Source organism: Crocuta crocuta, unplaced genomic scaffold (assembly GCF_008692635.1).
Source record: "Crocuta crocuta isolate KB4526 unplaced genomic scaffold, BGI_CrCroc_1.0 scaffold108, whole genome shotgun sequence".
NCBI classification, from domain to species: Eukaryota; Metazoa; Chordata; class Mammalia; order Carnivora; family Hyaenidae; genus Crocuta; species Crocuta crocuta.
Genome location: NW_027532825.1, coordinates 6,689,728 through 6,710,461, shown reverse-complemented (window position 1 = coordinate 6,710,461; position 20,734 = coordinate 6,689,728). Strand labels below are relative to the sequence as shown.

Sequence of the window (20,734 nt, the reverse complement as noted above, 5' to 3'; positions counted from 1 at the left end):
CAAAACAGATGGGAGAATCTGAAAAGAAAAAATACGAGACACAGAAAAATAACCCAGGAGGCCTAACAGTCAAGTAAGCAGAATCCAGAAAAGATGAACAGGGAACACTGGGCAGTAAAATGATTAAAGACAGAATGAACAGAAAACATCCACAGAGATAAAAGTGCAGCCTTGGACTGGAGTGGTCAGCCAACCCATAAGCGAAAGGACGAAAATTAAAGCAAGTGAAGTTTAAAATATCTGCATCTGGAGACAGGCTTTCAGACACTTAGGACAAAAAGATCAACATCTATAAAGGAATATAAACCAAAGGGGCATCAGACTGCTCACCTACAACTCTGGATGTTAATAGAAAATGCAGCAATGCCTTCCGACATCTCAAGGGAGATGGTGTTTTAAGTTAGAATTCCAGCTACACTATCAACCAAAGCAAGGGCAGGATCAAGGTACTTTCACCCATGCAAGAGCTCAGGAAGTGTCACCTCCTCAGCGGTGGGAAGTTGCTTGCTACACAAGAGTAAAGTTATAAAATAAAGAACTGCAAAGGCATAACACCCAGGAAACTGTCGTTTCAGTGTGAATGACCAGGAAGGGATGACACCCCATCCAGACTTCTTGGAGAATGAAGTGGCCAGGAAAAATGGGGGCTCTCCCTTAAGTGTACGTGATAAAGTTAAGAAGTGAGGGGGAAAGGAAGAATATTTACAAAGACAAATAAGAGAGGAAAAGCTAACCCAACTACACAAATGCAATACACCAGCTATGCAAGCAATGATAAGGTAAGAATAAATAACTTGTTCTTAATGCTAAACCCATCTCGCTGGTGATTTAGGGGTTAAAATACTAGACCTACAAAGAAGTGAGGCTGTAGATGCTTAACTGATTTTCAGCCTTTACACTCAACCTATGGATAGAAACCTGGCCGACATGGTATGGACTAGAAGATTCCAGGGAGATTTTAACACTGCAAAAGCCAGGCTCCGAAAGATGGGATGGGGAAGGTCACCAATATCTTCATCTCTGAACTGGAAAATCAAAAACTACTATGAAAAGTGGATTTTTAAAAAAAGAAAGAAATAGAGGTTTAAGATATTCTTTACAAGAATACCCACCTTGGTGGCTCAGTCAGTTAAGTATCCAACTTTAGATCAGATCAGGATCTCACGGTTTATGAACTCTCACGGTTTGTGAGATCAGCCGCCACATCGGGCTCTGCACTGACAGCGTGGAGCCTGCTTGTTTGGGATTCTCTCTCTCCCTCTCTCTCTGCCCCTCCACCACTCACATGCGCACACGCTCTTTCTCTCTCTCTCTCAAAATAAATACATAAACTTAAAAAAAGAGGGACCATTAGAGAATTAATAGTAGACGTAGTAGTAACATATTATCAATATTGAAAGGAGAGGAGGGTATAATGTGGGAAAATCAAAGGTTTCCTCTCCTACTGGAGAGATGATAAAAACAGTGCTGAGTGAAAACATCCAGAGTCCGTATGTCAGGAAATAAAGATGTAAGCCCTTCATGGAGCTGCAACGGTCGTCTACCAAAAATACTACAATAGAAGTAGCGAAAACTGTCCTTGCCCCTGGGGTTAGTGTAGAAAGGAAGGGGCGACCTTGGCTTTCCATCGTAAGCTCTCACGCACTTTATCATCTGTTGAAATGAGCATGTGTCACTTGTAAATACAATTTCAATGAAAATACAGTAAAAGCTTACATTACAAAAAGAACTTCAAGGGTTCATCTTTTCTAGAGAAAATAAACTAACGCTGGAGTAATCCACTAATCATCGTCTATGAAAATAGCTTTCACAAACCCATTTTCCCTGGTCGGTTTTTACCAATCAGTTTCAGGGAGACAACGTGGCTCAGACCTGGCTGGGCTTGCCAGCTGGGAATACCATCACGGACGGGAGTGGAATCCTAGAAAAACCCCCACAATTCCCAAGTGAAGCGGAAGCTCACGGCGCCCCAAATGTCGTCCCGTCTTCTCACTTCGGCGTTATCTGAATATCAGCTCTGATTGTTCAACTCGACGTGACATCACTGGACAGAGATGAGCCAACATTAACAGGTTTTGCAAAGTGTTTAGCCAAGGCTATAAAAGGTCCTAAAAGTTATTTAAAATAAAATGAGCTCTAAAAGAACACAAGGTATCTTCGCCTGCCCCCTTACCAGCTTTAATGCCCCTCGTCATCACCATACTCTGGTGCTATCCTTAGTGCCAGGGGCTCTCCTACAATTTCAGACAACAAAAAGGCCGTCTTCAATATTAACTTCGAAAGAAAAAAGTGGTCAGAAACATTTACTTTAAAATTTTTTTATGTTTATTTACATTTTTGAGAGCGCAAGTGAGCAGGGGAGGGGCAGAGAGAGAGAGAGGGAGACACAGAATCCAAAGCAGGCTCCCAGGCTGCTGACAGCCCAGAGCCTGACACAAGTCTCGAACTCATGAACATGGAGATCATGGCCTGAGTCAGAGTCGGCCACTCAACCGACTGAGCTCCCCTAGGAACGTTTACTTTAAATAATGAAATTATGGGAGGGGCGTCTGGGTCACTCAGTCAGTTAAGCGGCCAAGTCTCAAGTTCGGCTCAGGGTCATGGTCTAGCGGTTCATGAGTTCAGGCCCCACATCATGCTCTGTGCTCTCTCTGCCCCTCTCACGCTCACGCACACTTTCTCTCTCAAAAATAAATAAATGTTAAAAAAAAAAAATAAGAATGATATTCAAAAATACAAACCAAACTCCAAAGCATTTTACCTACGCCATGAGACCACAGGGAAAAGAACACAAAGGTCCTCAGGATGTTTCCATTTGGCTCTCTGGATGGTACCCTGGCTCTCTGCAGAACTAGTCTGGCCTTGAGACGGAGCAAGTGCTTTGAAATAAATACTTTACCTTGGTCTCCAATACTGTTAGCTAAGGACAAGCAGGCATAGAATACACAATCATTAATACTGCCGACATGTCCAAGTTCATTAACTCCAAAATGCAATCACACAATGCAGCCAAGCCCAGCTTCCCAGCCAGACGGAATCAGGATCTCGCTCCTGACCCCACTGAGGCCCCTCCACACACTATGTCAGGGGGAATTCATGAGGCAGGAGGATTCACGCTTCCATCCCAAATCAGCACCCCATAGGATCTTGACTGTTCTCAGAAGAGGGGCCCACCCCAGCTCTGATATTAAGTTCTGTTTAACAGAGCTTCTAATTGGAATCTTAATACTCAGGACCTGAAGCGGCAGGAAAAAAAAAAAACAAAAAAAAAAAAACCCATGCCTTAAAGTCATGCTCACCTGGTGGCTCATTATGACAGAGGCTTTCAGAAAAATCTAAAGACTAATAGCAGGTGACTGGCATCAAAGGAACAAGGCCACACTGTTACCAAAAAGTAAGAACTTTTTAGGAATATCCTATGGGAGTAGATTAACAAGAAGGAACTCTAAGGCAGGTCTGCAAACTTGATCTCTATAGCGTACACAGTCCAAAGTGCTGACTAGTCACCTTGGTCATTACTGGGCTATCGCAGTTCCTCGGGGTGGTGGCTGTGCTCCTGGAGGGTGAGAACATGTGGCCACCAATATGAAATATCAAGTTCAAACAAGCAAGCTTGAGAGGGATTCATGTTTAAGAAAAATGGAGTGTGAATGACCGAAAGCTGCACCGGAATGCTTCATGCCCTGAACTCAGTTCCCTGTCACTGTGAACCATCAGAAGACAAAAAAGAGGGGGAGAGAGTATCTTTGGCGGCCTCTATAATACACAAAATGAAGCCTTTACCTGCCCTAGGTCAGAGGGCATGCCTATAAAAACTCAGAAAATCTACCACCTAGGAGCCGCGTAGACTTTAAGGGCAGGAGCCGTGTGCCGGACCAGTTACACGAAGGACACTCAGGTTCCACCAGCGGGAGGCGCAGTGACATCAACGGTGACAAAACCTAACTGTGTGCCCCTTCGGGCAGGCTAGCGCCTGCCATCACACGTCCCCAAAGGGCCCCACGAAGGGCACTGGACAGGTATAAATGCAGACGCCGGGCTGGCATATGAGCAGAGGTCACTATCCACAAATGTGCAATTCACCCCCAGAAGGTCTAAAACTCAGGGGTGCATTTCAGATTGCAGCTCCGAACCCCTCATAAATTAATGAGAGGCAGACATGAAAGCTCCTAACAGCTGGAACGGATCAAGCGGCAAGAAAATGCAGCGTCGGCATGTGTTATGTGAATTTTCTTAGCGTCCATAAATTTGATATTTGGAAGGAAGAAGGGAAATGTTAATTAGGGGAAATTTCATACTGGATTTAAATTTGCCATGCAGGCAGAGCTCTATTGTAAAACCCCCTCGGAATCAGAAATCACCCCCGACAGAGCCGGGTCGTGCCTTTCTCCTGCCACGTGATACTTGTTGAGAGGTTCCTTTATCTGTTGCGTGCATTTCGCGCGGTCTCTCCCCAAAACGGAGGGCCGTATCTTTTATTTCTACTGCATGTGGCATTACATGAATGTCGAGGAACTGAAAGATATCTTACGAAGCCATCCCTCTGCCTTCTCTAAAAGCCAGGTAAACAGCTGGCCGTATGTTTTAGGCTGCTGTAGTTAGAAGTATCTCAGGAGTGGGGCACCTGGGTGGCTCTGTTGGTTAAGCGTCCGACTTCTACCTAGGTCATGATCTTGCCGTTACGAGTTCGAGCCCCGCATCAAGCTCTGTGCTGACAGCTCAGAGCCCAGAGCCTGCTTCAGATTCTGTGTCTCCCTCTCTCTGCCCCTTCCCCACTCGCGCTCTGTCTCTCTCTGAAAAATAAATAGATCACAGTTACCCTGAAGTCTCAACACCAACTTTTCTCACTGTCCTGCTACAACTTGCGTTTGATTACCAGGCCCAGGTGTATCTCAGGGCAGAGCGGGTGCCTGAAAGCAGCTCGACGCAGGTACAGTGCAGGGTCTCATACCAGTCTTTCACATGAGCAGTGCCTGAGAGCAGGGGACCCCACAGCCTCCCTGGGGCGTCCGTCTCCACCCTCCTCGGCATGGAGCTCCTGATTTGAGAGTCGCCACGGGTCTCTGTTGCCTGCACTGGCCCCGAGATTCATATTCAGGCCTTTTCGTCTTTCCCCATCAATCATTCCTCCAGCCTCTTAATCCTGCTAACTGCTTCCCCGAGATCCTTACAGTTTGTCCGAGATGCCCAAGCCCAAGCCCAGAGACCAGGAACAGCCAGCGTTAGGAGGATACCACGACATCTCTGTGCAACGGCTTGTGTCCCCCACCCCCTCCCTCTCTGTAAATAAACATTATTCGAAATAGAAACGAAGGGGTGCTTTCTCACTCTGCCACTTCTTCCCCTCAGGTCCTGTGTAGTCACACAGAGGGACAAGGAAGGGACCGCTGTCCCCGGACAGGGCCTGGGGGGGCCAGATACTGCATTATTCTGCTGATACGTGAAAGCTCCAGTCGCTTACACAGGCTGCTCTTAAGAATCGAGTTCACGGGATGTATCGATCTGTGGTCCAAACAGCAGCCTATGTTCCCAAAAGCCACTGCAGGGATGGGGGTTCACAGAACACGGCAGGGAAGGCAAAGTGAAACACGACAAATAAAGAGCAGTGGGCAAGGAGCCTCCCCCCTCCCTCTCACACCCTCAGCCTCGGAGTCCAGACCCAAACTTAGCACCGTGAGCAAGATCACTCTCAATCTGAGTCAATGCATGTGCCGAATGGGTTTGTGCAAACACTGAGTCCTTCGCCCAGCATCTTAGCGCAGCAAATACGCCACATGGGAGCCTGCTGTGGGGACTGCCAGTCTTTCCCAACACACTTCTCCCCAAAACGGAGGGGCACAGAGAGGGTCAGGACACCTGACCGTACTTCCATCACAGGTAACTTCTAACTCTTCAGGAGAGAAGCCATTTCTCCTCCCTCCCACGTAGCGAGGCCCGGAGCACAGCGGCCAGAGGGAAGCACAGGACGCATCTGCTCTCTCCCGCCCGGGGGGTGGGGGGGACACTCATCTATGGCTGCACACCTCCCGAGGGCACGCCCACCCTCGCCTTTCACGCGGGCGGAGTCCTTCAGCTCCCCCAGTGAGGCTGGGCATGACCCACTTGCCCACCCGGCCAGGCCCTTGCACGGCTGTGGGCTGCCATGTTGAAAGCACAGTTTGAGAACCTGAGCTCTGGAGCCACACTATGTGGATTCAAACCTTGGCTCAGCCACTTCTGAACCATGGAAAAATGGGCAACTTCCTGAGCCTTAACGGACCTCAGTTCCCTCCGTCAACAGGGAAAATCATGCAATGTCTTGGTGGGAATTTGATGAATTCAAAGCCCTGACATAAACTGCAGCACAAGGAGAGGGTCCGGTGTCCGCATGCCCTAATTTCTAAGAGAGGAGGACCATTTCCCTCCCACTTGGGCCACAGTAACAGCCTGCTCGGTCACTTCGTACTGCTACACTTTGCCTCTCACGAAGTCCCCACACACCATCCAGAGCAACGCTCCCCAAGAAAAAAACCCAATTACGTCACACCCTCCCATGGCTTTCCACTGGCCCACAATTCCGCCCAGCCTTGTCCCCCTGCCTGCCCCCAAACTGCCCCGCTCCCTCCCCAAGCCATCACACCAGCCTTCTCTCTGCTCCTGGACACGGCCACTGCAAACCCACAAATCCCACTCGTGGAATGGAATGCTCTCCCCTTAGACCTTCCCGCGGCTGGCTTCTTTTCGTCATTTGGGTCTCAGCTGCAGAGACCTCTCTGAGCAAGCCCTAAGTCTCTCCCCACAACACCACCCAGGTACAGGGCTCAGAGCAGCAGCTGTGCGGGCTCAATGATGTCCCTGCCCAGGAGGCTGGTGCATGTGCGGTGCAGGCTCCATGGGAGCAAGAGCCTGATTGATCTTGGCAAAGGCTTGATCCCTCAGGACCTAGACAGTGTCTGGTTCACAGCAGGATCTCAAAAAATGCACAGGAATTTTGAAATGAGAATAAACAGCAAGCATCATGTACCCAAGTAAGACTTGAAGCACATCTACCAGGGGTGTGCTCAGAAGGGCCGCGAACACCAGAGGCTTTCAGGTGCCTCCAGCTGCTCATCAACTATCTCTCTACATCGTCAATTTACAGCAATGTGATACACCGACTACACTCAAAGCATCATTAATGATAAAAGATAGTACACGAAAAGGCATCCAGCAGCCAGAGATACACTAAATACAGAAGTAAACTGCATGTTTGATCAAAAGGGTCAACTCATGCGGTCAGAACTGTGGAGCCGGGCTGCGATCTCAGAAGCCGAGCATGAGATCCATCAGATCCCAGATGGGTGGCGAGCGGGGCAGGGCGGCAATGACATTTGACGACACGCCTTACTTACAGGGAGAAACAGGAATGAGGGAGGAAATGTGAATTCTTGCTGACTTTGAAAACAGGCTTATTCCACGAAAGCAGGCTGAAAAACAGCAAGCTGCTTCCTAGCCTCCGTCATGCGCACTTGTCTGATCCTCTCTAAATTAGGACGCAGGCGACTCCTTTTATTCCCCTTGCGAGTCTTAAGCCCAATCAGGATGCAGATACGGGGCTCCCCGAGTGGAGGAGTAAACACCCGGCTTCCTGGAGCAGGCTTCCTCGGACCTGCACAATGTCTGCTGATTAGCCCCCCGACCCCCACAGAGGACACACATCTCCTCCTCACGGGTCCCACCACCTTCTCCTAAGAGATTGCTGGCTTTTGCCACCACTGGAAATCTTTGTTCCCATTTCCCCCCCAAGAGCATTAGCTACTGGATTTCCCAGCTGAATTTCACATTAGTTCAGGAGCCCACCCCCAACCTCACCATGGGTCCCTTGCATTTTCTCTAGCTTGACTGAAGTTAGATTTGGGTTTTCCAAGAAAATAAAACTCAAGGGGTTTTTTTGTTTTTTGTTTTAAATTATGAACGTTATATATTTTGAAGCTACAATGAGTCTTGATACAAGACATGCTTAATTCATTAGAAATTAAGCCGCATTTATTATGGATGTTTGGGTCTGTATTTTGAGATCAAGAACGATACTGTGGGGGGCGCCTGGCTGGCTGAGTCGGTTGAGGGTCAGGCTCTCGATTTCAGCTCAGGTCATGATCTCACACTTCATGAGATCGAGCCTCCTCTGCGCTGACAGCACGGAGCCTGCTTGGGATTCTCTCTCTCCCTCTCTCTGCCCCTCTCCTGCTTGCACACATGCTCACTCGCTCGCTCTCAAAATATATAAATAAACTTAAAAATGAAAAGAAAGCTACTGTGACTATGCGGGTTACCCAGCACAGCAGCGCTCAGAAGTCTGAGAACAAGTATTTTGTTGTCTTCAGGGGAAGAGAGACCACATCACCCAGGAAGGCAGCACGTGCCTGATGGGCAATGAAAGGAAGCACAGCAGCCAGAAGCCGGGAGGGTGGCTGCGGTACAAGAATCCCGAGCCTGCAAATCCGAGCAAGGAGGGGAGTTAAACTCTCAGTGACAAAGAAACTCTAAGTTAGCAATGGAAACACAGTTATCCAAAGGTCTGCTGAAATACCCCAGAACCGTGAAACACAACACGTCCTGGGGTGAGATCACCCCTGGTTCATGCAAAGGAGGGGTGCCCCCCTCCCCAGGAAACCCCGTCCGCTACCACTCCCTTCCCTGAGCTCTGCCCTCCAGCCACCCTCTCCCTAGGTCCTCACAGGGGTCAGGATTTCCTTTGCAAAGGATCTTCTCTACCTCTCTGTCATGGTGATTAGTTCAGATGTCCCTTCCTCCAGGAAGCCCTCTGGACTCAAGTCTGGATCAGGTATGTTGTTACCTGCTCCCAAACTGACCCTGCATCTGTCTTTCCGACACATCCTTTGCATTGTTTTTTTTTTTTTTTGTATGAGCTCATCTACTTATCTCCATGTCCTACCAGACTGAAGGTCCGTGGGAGCAGCAACTTTGTCCATTCTTTCCAACACTGGTTAGCACTTAGGAGGCCACTAGTAAGCATACGCTGAAACAACAAATGACTAACAGATGAACAAAAAATACCCACAGCTGAATGAATCAAAAATTCTCCCCTGAACCCCCCAAAAGGAAGGGAAGACATTAGGAAGAGAAGAACAATGAATTTTAGGAGAGACCCAACATAAAGATCAAAATGTAAAAGCTAAACAGTTTGAGGAAGTTGGATACTTTTCAAAGAGGACTGTAAGAATCCAGACTCTGTAAGAACACAGGGAAGGACGGAGCGAGAAAATGCCAGATCAATTACTCTATATTAAATCAAACTGTGAAAGGCACAAAGAGAGAAAACTCCAGCCGTTTCACTAAGAAGTATGAAGATATAGCACACATTTATAGGTACAAGATCAAGAAAGCTAAAGCAGGACAGGAGATACAACTTGCAAGAGACATCAAAGGTAACATTCTTTAATTATACAAGAAAAAGGGGGAGGGACCAAGAAAAATGTTGCCTCCATTAGAAAATAGGGCGGAAAGCTGTTTGCACATGGCTGAGAAATGGTACGAGTTGCTGTATTTCTCAGGCTGTTCTCGAAGAAAGGCTGAGGGAAGGGATGGAGGGAAAGAGCTATAAGCAGCTAAAAAAAAAGCCACTTGGCGTTGGGTAGGTGCCAAATTAGGAAAGGAAAATAATTACATGGGATATTTAGACAACGGAGTTTATAATCCCAAACCGATTTGTAGACGGAGGCTCCTGTTAACATGGATTACACGCATGCTTGGACACTAACAAGTTGGAAAGATGTTACCAAAATCATGAACTGCCTAGAGATTACTGAAAGTCAAACAAATTGGTAAAATTTGGAAGAGGGGACGCAAATACCATGCTCACCTTACCAACAGAAAAAATTCCTACACCTCTTCGATTTCGGATGGGACTGGCGACCTCCAGTGCTAATCTCACGGTTCTGAGGAGAGGATCCTCATCCAAGTCTGTGAGCAAATGGCCACCTTCCTCCGAAGGTGCGCAATGCATCTCTTCGGCGACTCCTAGCCGTCTTATATCTGCCGTACGTATACGGAAGCAAATATTTTTGCTGGTTTTGAAATGTGCAATTTAGAAGTGTCTAAGTGTGTCATGAATGCCCACTTTCAGAGCACTGGGTGACTATGTTTGGATCAGAGGCGACACAGAGGGACTAAAATAAATTAGAAGCCAAAGCATCAGTCTCTTCAGGTTGTCGAGCAGCAACTTCAGAGGGACAGGCTTGGGGAAACTTCACCTGGAGTGCGACTCAGCTCAGGTAGCAGAAAGGCTCGCCCTTCTCGGTCCTACAGAGGCACGGAGGAGCCCTCTCAGCCCTGCCCCAGGAATTCTGGTGACTGGAAGAATGCGGGACCGTCCCTGGACCACCCACCCCATTATTCTAAAGACCAACATACATGGACAACACAGAACACAGCCGTGAGGTGCTGAGGTGAGAATTATATGTCTATCTGGTGACCAGGGAAGGTAAATCTCTCTGGGATCTGGAACCTTTCAAAGGAAGAGGTCTGTAGATAGGTCCCAAAGAATAAGTAGAACCGGAAGACAGAAAGAAAGCACAGAGCGACACCAAGACGAACAAGAGTGAGAGCGGGGTGGCCAAGGCCGTGGTCAGGGAGCCTGAACTGGAGACCTCTGGTGGCCACCATGGAAGAGGGGGCTGTGCCAGGGTGCAACCGATGACCAACTGCTTTTCCCTAGAACATGATCTCCCTTAGCCTCCTCTGTCTGTCCTTCTCCTAAATGGCCTTCAAGTTTCTCCCTGGTCTCCTCCAATAAATGCATCTCCCCAAATTCAATGAATAAAACCAAATAAATTTCTCCAAGCGCTACACGCTCTTCTCATAGCTGGTTCTTAGTTTTGCAGGCTACTTCCCAAGACTGATGTAGAATCACAGGCGTATCAGGTATAAGAGGAGTCAAGAGTCACTGGCAGGAGTCAATCTGGAACCCTGGGAATTATTCCTACCCTTACTTCTACCACTGTTGGCAGAGCGACCCTGCAACAGCTCTTTAAAATTCTATGCAAGTGGCTCACAGTTTCTATTCCTGAGACATTTCCTCTGGATTATTGACAAAACACTTAGAATGTTACATGGAATTTCTTCTACAAAGCCAAGAATAATCACAGAGCAATTTTTTTTTCAATTGGTTTAATGCTTGTTTATTTTTGAGATAGTGCAAGTGGGAGAGGAACAGAAAGAGAGGGAGACATGGAATCCACAGCAGCCCCAGGCTCTGAGCTGTCAGCACAGAGCCCAGCTCGGGGCTTGAACTCAGGAACTGAGAGATCATGACCTGAGCCGAAGTCGGACGCTCAACCGACTGAGCCCCCCAGGCGCCCCAATCATGGAGCTACTCTTCAGCTCAGAAATGTGAGTTCTGCGAAGGCTCATACACTGTCTGTACCTCCCCACTCCAGATCCCCCTACAGTTCAAGACCATCAGTGGATCATCAGGTACCTGGCAAAGCCCCCAAAGTATCACACGACATCAGTCCTTCTGGCTAAACAGTATCATTTTCAACTAAAAACAAAACAAAACAAAAAAACGAAAAAAAAGACAAAAGAAGAAGAAGAAAAGAAAAGAAAAACCAAGGCACTAAAACACTCCTGATTGGTTCATCAACTGGAGAATGGAACCGTGTGCTTGGGTAACTGTCACTGCCTGTGCTGTCTGGTTGACCCCAAACTGTTCATTTGTGCCCTGTAGGCATTTTTGTCTCTCACAAGTCTCTAGATGACACTCCAACAGTAAGAGAAATGTGAGCAGGTGCACCTATTAAATATGTAAAATAATCATCTTCTCTTACACTTGCTTAGAAGATGTACTTCTAAGGGGGGTAGAGAGTCACCTAATATAAAGACAGACAGGTAGAAAAAATTACGTTGGTTTTTTGTTTTTTTTCTAAGCACACAAGAATGCAAGTGGACCCGGCGCATCAGCTTTCTGCACAAAATAAATAAATGCAAGCAATTAAAAATTCAGTTTCTTTTCTTTAAGCAAATTCCTCAGGTTTAGCTAATTAGCAACTCATAGTTCTGTCATCTGAACTGGGAAACATAAGGAAGAAGACCAGTGGTGTGTTTTCAATCAAAGCATTTGCATGGAGGAATGAATCAGATTTTCCATGAGGCATTATTACTGCTTGGGAGCAGTTGGGGGCAGAAGAAAAGCATCTTCGCAACCATAAAACTGTAAAAGGGACCCGGTGTGTTAGAAAAGGGGACCTCCTCCTCCTTCTAAGGGCCCCGCATGGCATGGCCGGTGAATCTGAGAAGCTTCCCGTGGAGGCTCCGGCAGGGACGGTCAGAAAACACGAGCCTTCACAGGAAGACAGAAGACATCGAAACACATGTTTTCCGTCCCAGGGAAGAGCGTAGACGTGAAGCGCCGGCCAGGGCGTAGAAATGCCTGGACTATTACGTCACCTGCCTTCGCAAGTTCCTAAGAGAAGGAAGTGCATTGTGGGAAGTGCAAGCAGGGCTGATGCTAGCTTGAAATACCTGGCTATGGATGGAGCAGGGGCAAAATCAACGCGTAGGAAGGAGACAGGGGTCCGAATCCGGACTCCGGTATGAGCAGGTCAAGGCTCTGAAGCCCAGCCCATCCACGCGCTCCCCAGTGATAAAGCGCTGGCGATCCCGCAGCAGCCGGCCTGGTACCATCCCGCCACGTCTGAGCCTGAACGTCTACTTTCTCCACAAGCCCTCTGCCGCTCCCCTCCAGGATAGACTACCCTCCAGGGCTCCCCGTGAGGATTTTATTCCAAACATATGTCGCGAACGTTTGAAGTGCCCGCTCTCCCTGGTATTTCTTTGCTTTTCCTTTTTTTTTTAAGTCAAACCCACAAAACCTAAAATACTTTGAATCCAGCCTAACTGCTGTTTGTGAAGATGCAACATTGCCTACCCAAGGGTAAGAACGTCTTGTGCAATAAAGATTTTACAGATGTCCTTCTGAGGGTAAAGAAACGATTTTCCCTTTTCCGGTCTTACAGGAAGCCTGCCCGCACGTTAGAAATACAAAGTTAGTATATATAGAAGCACCAATTAGGCATCTTGGAAAGTCCACAGTTTCCAACCACAGAGAAACGAAGGAATTCCTGTGAGTGTTCCTATGCCCGGTGACACTGGATGGGAGGCGTCTTTTCTCCCCAACAACCTGGTGAAGCTGGCACACGACTCAAAAGAAGAGGGAATGAACGGCCTAAAAAGAAGTTTCTGAACCTTGAGCCACGGTAGGTCTGCAGTGAACTTGTGTTCTCACAGGGACGCGGGACTGACAGGTAAAGAAATGGGACTGAACTTCCAGGTCTCATTTTAGAAAGATGGCACTTTTCTCACCCGCTAAAAATTCTTGGAAGACGTATCAACTTCAGCATCGCATTGGTCATTCATTAGCTTTACCTGGATAATTAAATCCAGACCAGGCGGATGGGTTTTATTATAAAGTACTAAAAAGATTAAATGATACTGGTAGAAGATTAAATGACCCAATAGGGTTCTAGAAAAACTACGGTTACATCCCATCTAGGACATCTTTAAAACACTTCATCTGAATAATTCTGCACCTTTCATTTTTTTCACATGTATTACGTTTGTATTTGTTACGTGAAACACTTTCTGCCGAGAATTTAGCAGATTAAAACTTCTCGAAATCACTTAAAAGTTTTAATACTTTCTTCAGTTACAAAACAGGAAAAGATTATAGAAAATTCACGAAGGTTGAGGGAGAAAGTTACGTTCAGAAAGCCACCGTGCACAGTGCTGACACGCCAACCTTTCTCCTAAGGATTACGGCCCACTCGGGGTCTCTAATCTGTTTGTAGATGCGGATCTCAGGGAGGCGGAGAAATACACACAACAGCAGCACTAACAAAAACACCTTGGTTTGGAGAGTTGAGCTAACCGCATACAGGTGGTGCTGATGGCGCTGCTGCTGAGGGTGTGATGATGAGGATGGAAAGGAACAGGAGGAAGTAGAACAGGAAAACGAAGCCGACCTTAATGAAGCAGAGGCAGAGTGGAAGTGCCATAATGGGAAGCGCTCCCCATGAGCAGAGAGTTTATTAAATACTGTATTTGCATTGTCTCACTTAATTCTCAGGAAAACACCATGGAGCAGTAGTCACATGGTAACAACACCAATTCAATAGTTAGTAAATGATTCTTAGAGGGGTCAACACGCTTGGCCACGTTACACAGCCACTAAACGGCAAAGCTGGAACTCGAGCCCAAATCCTCTAAATGGCAATCCGACCTGTGTAACCTCTAGGATTCCCCATCCATGTTATATGTGTCATGGTATCATTTATTTATGACCGATTTAGGCATGTATTCATTGGGATGATGGGTCAAAATGGCCTTGGCCAGTTGGTTACAGGCACCGTACGTAGTTTGTCAGTCATCGTGCAATTTTAACAGTGACTTGAACAATTCGGTGGGGAAAGCTGAAGACATTGACCTGCTGGTCTACGTCCTCTAAACAGAACAGCTCCAAGCCCCGCCAAGAGCTCCCCAGTGCCCTGTGCTAGTTAATATTCCACCGGAGGCCCAAGAGGCGGGTCACAAACGCACAGCGCCAAGAGGTGCCGCGGACCCCAGGTGGGCACGGAGCCCATCCCTCAATGGAGGGAAGGGATTCAACGGGCAAACCGTTAGAACCAACCGACCAAGAGCAGGCTGCAAGCTGAACGGCACAGAAAGCTAACCGTCATCTGCCTACTTGCATCAACTGGAAGAGAAGTATTCGTCAGCTGTCCTGCCCAATTAAATCCTTCACTAATTAGTGGGCATCTGGAATAGAAAACAAAACATAAACAAGAGACGGGCAAAGTTTGTGTTCACACATAAGAATGAAAACAATGCAGGGAACTTGACTAATAAGCGAGGCTGGATTCTTTCTAAAAAGTAAACACACTCAGGGAGCAAAAATGCAGGTAGCAAGGATGCAGATTCCCTCCCATTTTCTGCACCAGTGAGATCCAGTAGAGACCCCTAAGTAAAAATACAATGTAGAAAACAAGGCCGTGCTCGGAGGAAAATCCTGCCAACACTGTTTCAAAGTCTCGTTTCTAAGAGAAAATAGAGGGGCGCCTGGGTGGCTTAGTCAGTAAAGCGTCCGACTTTCGCTTAGGTCATGATCTCGCGGTTCGTGGGTTCGAGCCCCGCGTCGGGCTCTGTGCTGACTGCCAGCTCAGAGCCTGGAGCCTGTTTCAGTCTGTGACTCCCTCTCTCTCTGACCCTCCCCTGCTCACACTGTCTCTCTCTCTCTCCTAGAAATAAATAAAACATTAAAAAAAATTTAAAAAGAAAAAGAAAAGAAAAGAAAATAGAAAGACAATGAAATAAACTGTAATGAAGGAGGAAAAGAGGCGCACCCCACATCTCTTCATGTCTGGAGCCAAATGCAGCAACAGGACCGGTAAGTACTTCTTGATCAGACAAGTTGTAGCCTTGTTCAAAAGCCTACAAGAATCCATAAGACCCTTTCCTCCAGGCTTCTGACCACTTAAAACATAATTCGCTCTGCACTTAAAAAAAAATAATGTACCTTCCGTCTTTGGCAACAATATAATCTGGTCAGCGGAGAGGGGCAGGGGCGGAAAGCAGTTGCTGAGACGTAAGGTTGCTCTGGGCTCTTTGATCTGCACCCTGATGAGGGAACATTCCCCTCTGCTGCAAGCCAGCTAACGAAGGGATGAAATTAGCTTTTATCCTGGGCACTTTCTTGAGCAAAAAGGGGAAAAAAAAATGCACTAATCAGCTGTCCTCACTAATCAGTCATCTGGCTAATGACCTTTTGCCTTAAAACACTAAAATTTCTGAATGATGTGGAAAGAGGGAAACAGAAACCAGTGCCCCTCGCTGGAGCTCAATGGATCATCTGGAACTATAGTCCGGGAAGGTTAAATGGCAAGCCTGTATCCTGGCAAGGTGATAAATCTGTAATCAAGAGCTGTAAGCTTTGGCACCTCAATGTGAACTTCATTACTCCTCAACCAAATTATATTGTTTTTAACGAGAAACAGGCCGCAAATAAAGTCACCCCTTATACATCATTCTTTCGAGAAAACCACCGTGTATTTGTGTTCGGCGTCCTAAGTGATTTACTTAAACTTTATTAGTGCAGGAAGAGGAGCTTCGAGCATTTCTGGTATGCTGGTTGGAGAAGAAAGCAAAACAGGTAGCCAGAAATCTTCCACATTAAGGAATTTAGCACCGATCTGTTAAAAGAGGTCTGTTCATCCTCAGCAATTAAGCAAAAAATCATTAAAAATGGGGATAGGTGTTGTTAAAGACTCCCGCCAGTGCAGCCCACTTTAATAACTGCCCCCATCAACCAATTTTCCTCCTGCAGTGTCTACTTGGGTGGAAGAAATCTGGTTCTCGTTCCCAGCAAAGGTCCATGTGGATTAGCCACAGATGGACACCTTCCTGAAGGCTTGAAAAGTTGCTTAGAGATGGAAGAAAATGGCTCCCTCTAAAAGGAGGAATGGACAGGATGTAGGAGAGGGGGGAAAAGGTGGACAGTAAATTAAACATTTGCATCCATTAATACCAGCCCAAAAATCCGAGAAGCACGCGTGCGCGCACGCACATGCCTGGCCCTCCGTGGCTCACGGAAGGAGGGCCCGGAAGGAGGCCGTGGGGCAGGAACCACTTACGGTAGTGGGGCTCCATGTAACCATTCCTGGGGTCCATGGCAAACACGGTCCCGCGGTACGGCACGGAGGGCTCAGCCAGGTGCGGCAGGGACCCATGAATCTCCTTCTTGATCAGCGAGGCCCTCTCGTCACTAGATGTTGAAGGCTCCTCGCTGATCTTGCCGAGCCCCTGGACACTCTGTGGCTGCATGGTGACTGCGTTTCTTCTCTCTCTGTGATAGGTCTGTCCAGGACTTTCATCTTCTAAAGAAAGGAGGAAATGGAGAGCTCCGTGAGCCACTGGAAGGAGCGATTCAAAAACAGTCATCAATTAGGTCTCCTTCTCTCTCCCTCCTCCCCCAAAGTAGCCTATTTCTCATTCTTGGCAACCTTGAAAGCTACACCATGATGGGATAGTCTCCAGACAAAATTGCTTATGAATGAAGGTCCCAAATACAAATCCAAGGACTAGCAGGAGCAGGAAATGAGCCTATTAAGTTGAGATGTAGGGGGTCAGCAAATGATCATCGCCAGCTTACAACCGCAATCTGCCAGTGGGGCTTCTCGTCAGGGACTTGCCAGTAGGCCCGCACGTCCCAAGGGGAGCTGGGAGCTTTGCCAGCCTGAGGCTGTGATGTCCAGCTTCCCGTCCGTCTGTCTGGGGAAGCCGGGCCGCCCAGGTATCGGGGCAGCTCGGACACCCACTAAGGCTCTGGGTGATCTGAGGCTCAAAGGGCCTACAGTCACCCAGAACCTCTCCTGTTTTTTGGGTTGTTAAGTCCAAACCCTGGTTTACTGGAGCTGGAAATGGGACAGAAGACCCACTAGTTACACGGGATAAAGGTCCCAACCATGGACGCCCACAGTGCCCTTTGCAAGTCACTTTTTGCTGCAGCCCACAGAACAGAGCTGAGAACCTAGAAGAAAATGGAGCAAGAGTATAGCTCCAAGGGCGAGGCGGCTCTGTGGGCGAGGAAGACGTCAGTTGTGCAGACACGGGCACGTGTGCTGCGGGGGTCCGGACGCTGCTTCAGACGTGTAATAAGTGGCTTTCCGAAATTCCACACACATTCAATATTCCCGCCTCCTAATGCTTCCATTCCCTTTGATCTGTAGGAACTTCCCATCTAACCCATTCTGGCTCTCTGGGAATGTGATTGGATGACCTTTGAATAATAGCGGATCAAAGAACCCCCACATAAAATAAAACCGAACGGGTGACCTGAACCCACAACAAATGGGCCAATTCATCTGTTGGAATCGTACACACATTCTAAACTACAAGCTCCCAAACAAGTTCTGCGTTCCATCAGCAGACTGTTCTGGAAGGTAAGTGCTGATGGAGGCAGAGCTGTTTGCACACTGCTTAGACATCCAATCTGAGAACGATTTTGCATTCTTGATCTTCAATATGCATATATATATGTAAGCGATAATAATGTTGTGCATTTTAGGTGGGCAGATTTTCACCACGGCTTATCCCAACATAAAAACTTCTCTTCAAAGTATTCCATAAAGCAGTTCTATCTGGCCGAGAGCCCCTAAACAACAAAGTATGCTTTAGTAGATTCATGGGCTGTTTGCACAAATTCAGAAGAAAGTATAGCTATAAACACAGGCAAGCATGAATATATAAACTACAGTCACAACTCCTGTTTTGGGTTGACTAATGGCTTGAACTACCCAAAGCAACTTGAATCCTTCTGCCTAGGCCTGGGATTTGAAGAAATAAGCAATTGTTGTTTCACCTAGCAAATGATTTGCAGAACAGAACAGACAATGAGGTATGCCTTGGTCTTTACGGTGAATTTGCTGACTGCTGTCAGCAGTTCAAATGTGAAACATTACTTTGGCATTGTTTTGTGCAGATCTTCACCCCCATATCTTCTAATTATGGGATAAATTATGAGTTTAATCTATCAAGTAACTACTAAACAGAAGAAAAAATCGGTGTAATCTCACATTTTCACACATCGATCTTTACAAAAGCAATTCAAAAACCGTGCTTTGGGTCATTTAAAAACAAACTACCAAAAAAAAAAAAAACCCCACAAAACCCTACATTTTTATTTTCCCTTCTGACTAATCCTTTTAGGTGCCACTCCACCCTCATACTTCATTAGCAGTGAGGTCGCAGGCTATAGAATCAGGGTTTGCAAAAGGGTGTCGAAAACATTAAACCTCTTAGTTGGTTTTATTAAAATTCCTATAACCTACAACTGGCCAAAGTCATATTTTCCACTAATTTGCGCCCGTATTAAATCTTTATTTCAAATTTCAACCTGAAGTGAACCCGTGGCACTGAGGTGCAAATTCTGGAGGATGGACCTTCATTTGGAAAACCAGAAAGCCCTCTCCTAAGAGCCGTCGTGACACATAATTAGCATTCTCTGGTTAAGATGAATAACCAAGCTCCACTAATCTGTTCCAGGTTGAAAACAGGATTCCCTTGACTTAATCTTGCTCGAAGAAATTAACTTTTCTTCTCTTGAAACTGCATCCCTGTAATCGAGTGAGTTTCTTAGAAGCCATGCCTTTATGATGAGCCGTTGAATTCCAACTTCACAAATAGTTGAATAATTGGGCACGGTCTGACCAGAGCCCTCCCACGCCCCCACCCCCAGTCTCCTGGGAGAAAGAAGTAATTGGAGGGCGGGGAGGAATGGAAATGGGGTGTCTTTTCAGCTAAGTGATTTTTCCCCCGCAGGTACTAAACTTTGATCATTTTCTCAATGAAAGTTACACTAACATGTGTGAATACACAAGTTATAACAAGGAAAGAAGCAACGTTCAAATGGTTAACCCAGAAAAACTTAACGAATCGCTTTAGTAAGCTGCAGGCAAGAGTTTTTGGAGTGTGCAAACTTTCATCACACTCACTTTTAGGACAGTCGATGCCAACCCGCTGTTTCCCCAACCCCTCCCCCCTCCCCGAGAAATTCCAGTAGGCAAATATTTCCTGAAGTTTACCGCGTGCACTGAGCTGCTTCTGACGTGCACTCAGATCCAACCCTGACAGTACGCACGCTCCAGAATACAAACCACGCTGAGGCTGGAGAGCCCGCTCTCTGCAGTGAAAAGGAAACTTTCCAAGCCATATTCCTGCCTGCTCTTATAAATTTAGCAACCACTTCAGCAAGCCAAAAGAAGAAACTGTCTAATCTCGTTCAGTTGTGCCGAGTTGTTCAATAAAGTTTGAGAGTCAGTGCAGACAGGCTACGCCAGGCCAAATTATTGACAGAAACATACTGTTCACCATGGCAACAAGCAGAAGTCGGCTGCAAAAATGTAAGCCAACAGCCCACTGCTCCAGGAGCATCTGCCAATGGACTTTAACGGCCAAACACAGGCGGGGGCTCTTCCTGCTTCTCTATGTCAAACAGCTGCTAACTCGGGGGTCACACGGAAACATGCAATTCACTAAAAAGTGTCAGGAAAGAAAGGATTTTAAATACCGTCATCAGAAGCCCTCTCTGGACCTCCTTCCTTCTGCACATCCGTGCTCGAGTGCAAGTTAGCAAACTCCTACCCCCGGACGGAGGGCTGCCCGAGCATCGCATTTTACAGACTGTCCCAGGTTTTCCAGACTCACCCAAAGGCAACCGACAGCCTCGAGTCTCGGTGCCATGATCTCTGGAAACCCGAAAGTGGCCTCCTTGCAAACACCGCTCAGACCGCTGACAAGGAAGGCTGAACGAAACCGTGTGGCGGGAAGCGGGACTCGAACACACTGCGCTCCTGGGCACTTACTTGCAAACGTCTGCGCGATTTCTCCTTGCCACCCAGGAAGCAAGGGCTTTTTGGCCTGGACCTCAGATAGAAGTTTCAGAGGATCCTTCCGATATAAACATAAAACCCCGCACTGCATCGCTGACTGGAAACATCTCCTGCCGCCCTGGCAACATTAGCTGATTAGGAGCTCACAGTGCACGTGGTCGCCTTTTTTTTTTTTTTTTCCAAATTAACATCGATTTTTAAACTGTTCCCTTAAATCCCGTTTTAAACATCATTACTCCTCTCTTCCCCCAAGACAGAGAAGACACAGTATAAGACAACGGGCAATACTTACAACTCGGACCCCAGGCTCTGGC

General features: G+C 47.1%; 1 protein-coding gene across 1 annotated transcript in view; it reads right to left on the bottom strand.

The window, feature by feature from the left end:
• GLI3 (GLI family zinc finger 3) overlaps positions 1–20,734 on the bottom strand; it is a 270,413-nt gene that overhangs the window by 178,351 nt on the left and 71,328 nt on the right. The window contains 1 exon segment of the mRNA XM_077781156.1: positions 16,665–16,907. Within this exon segment, the coding sequence (XP_077637282.1) occupies positions 16,665–16,907 (243 nt within the window).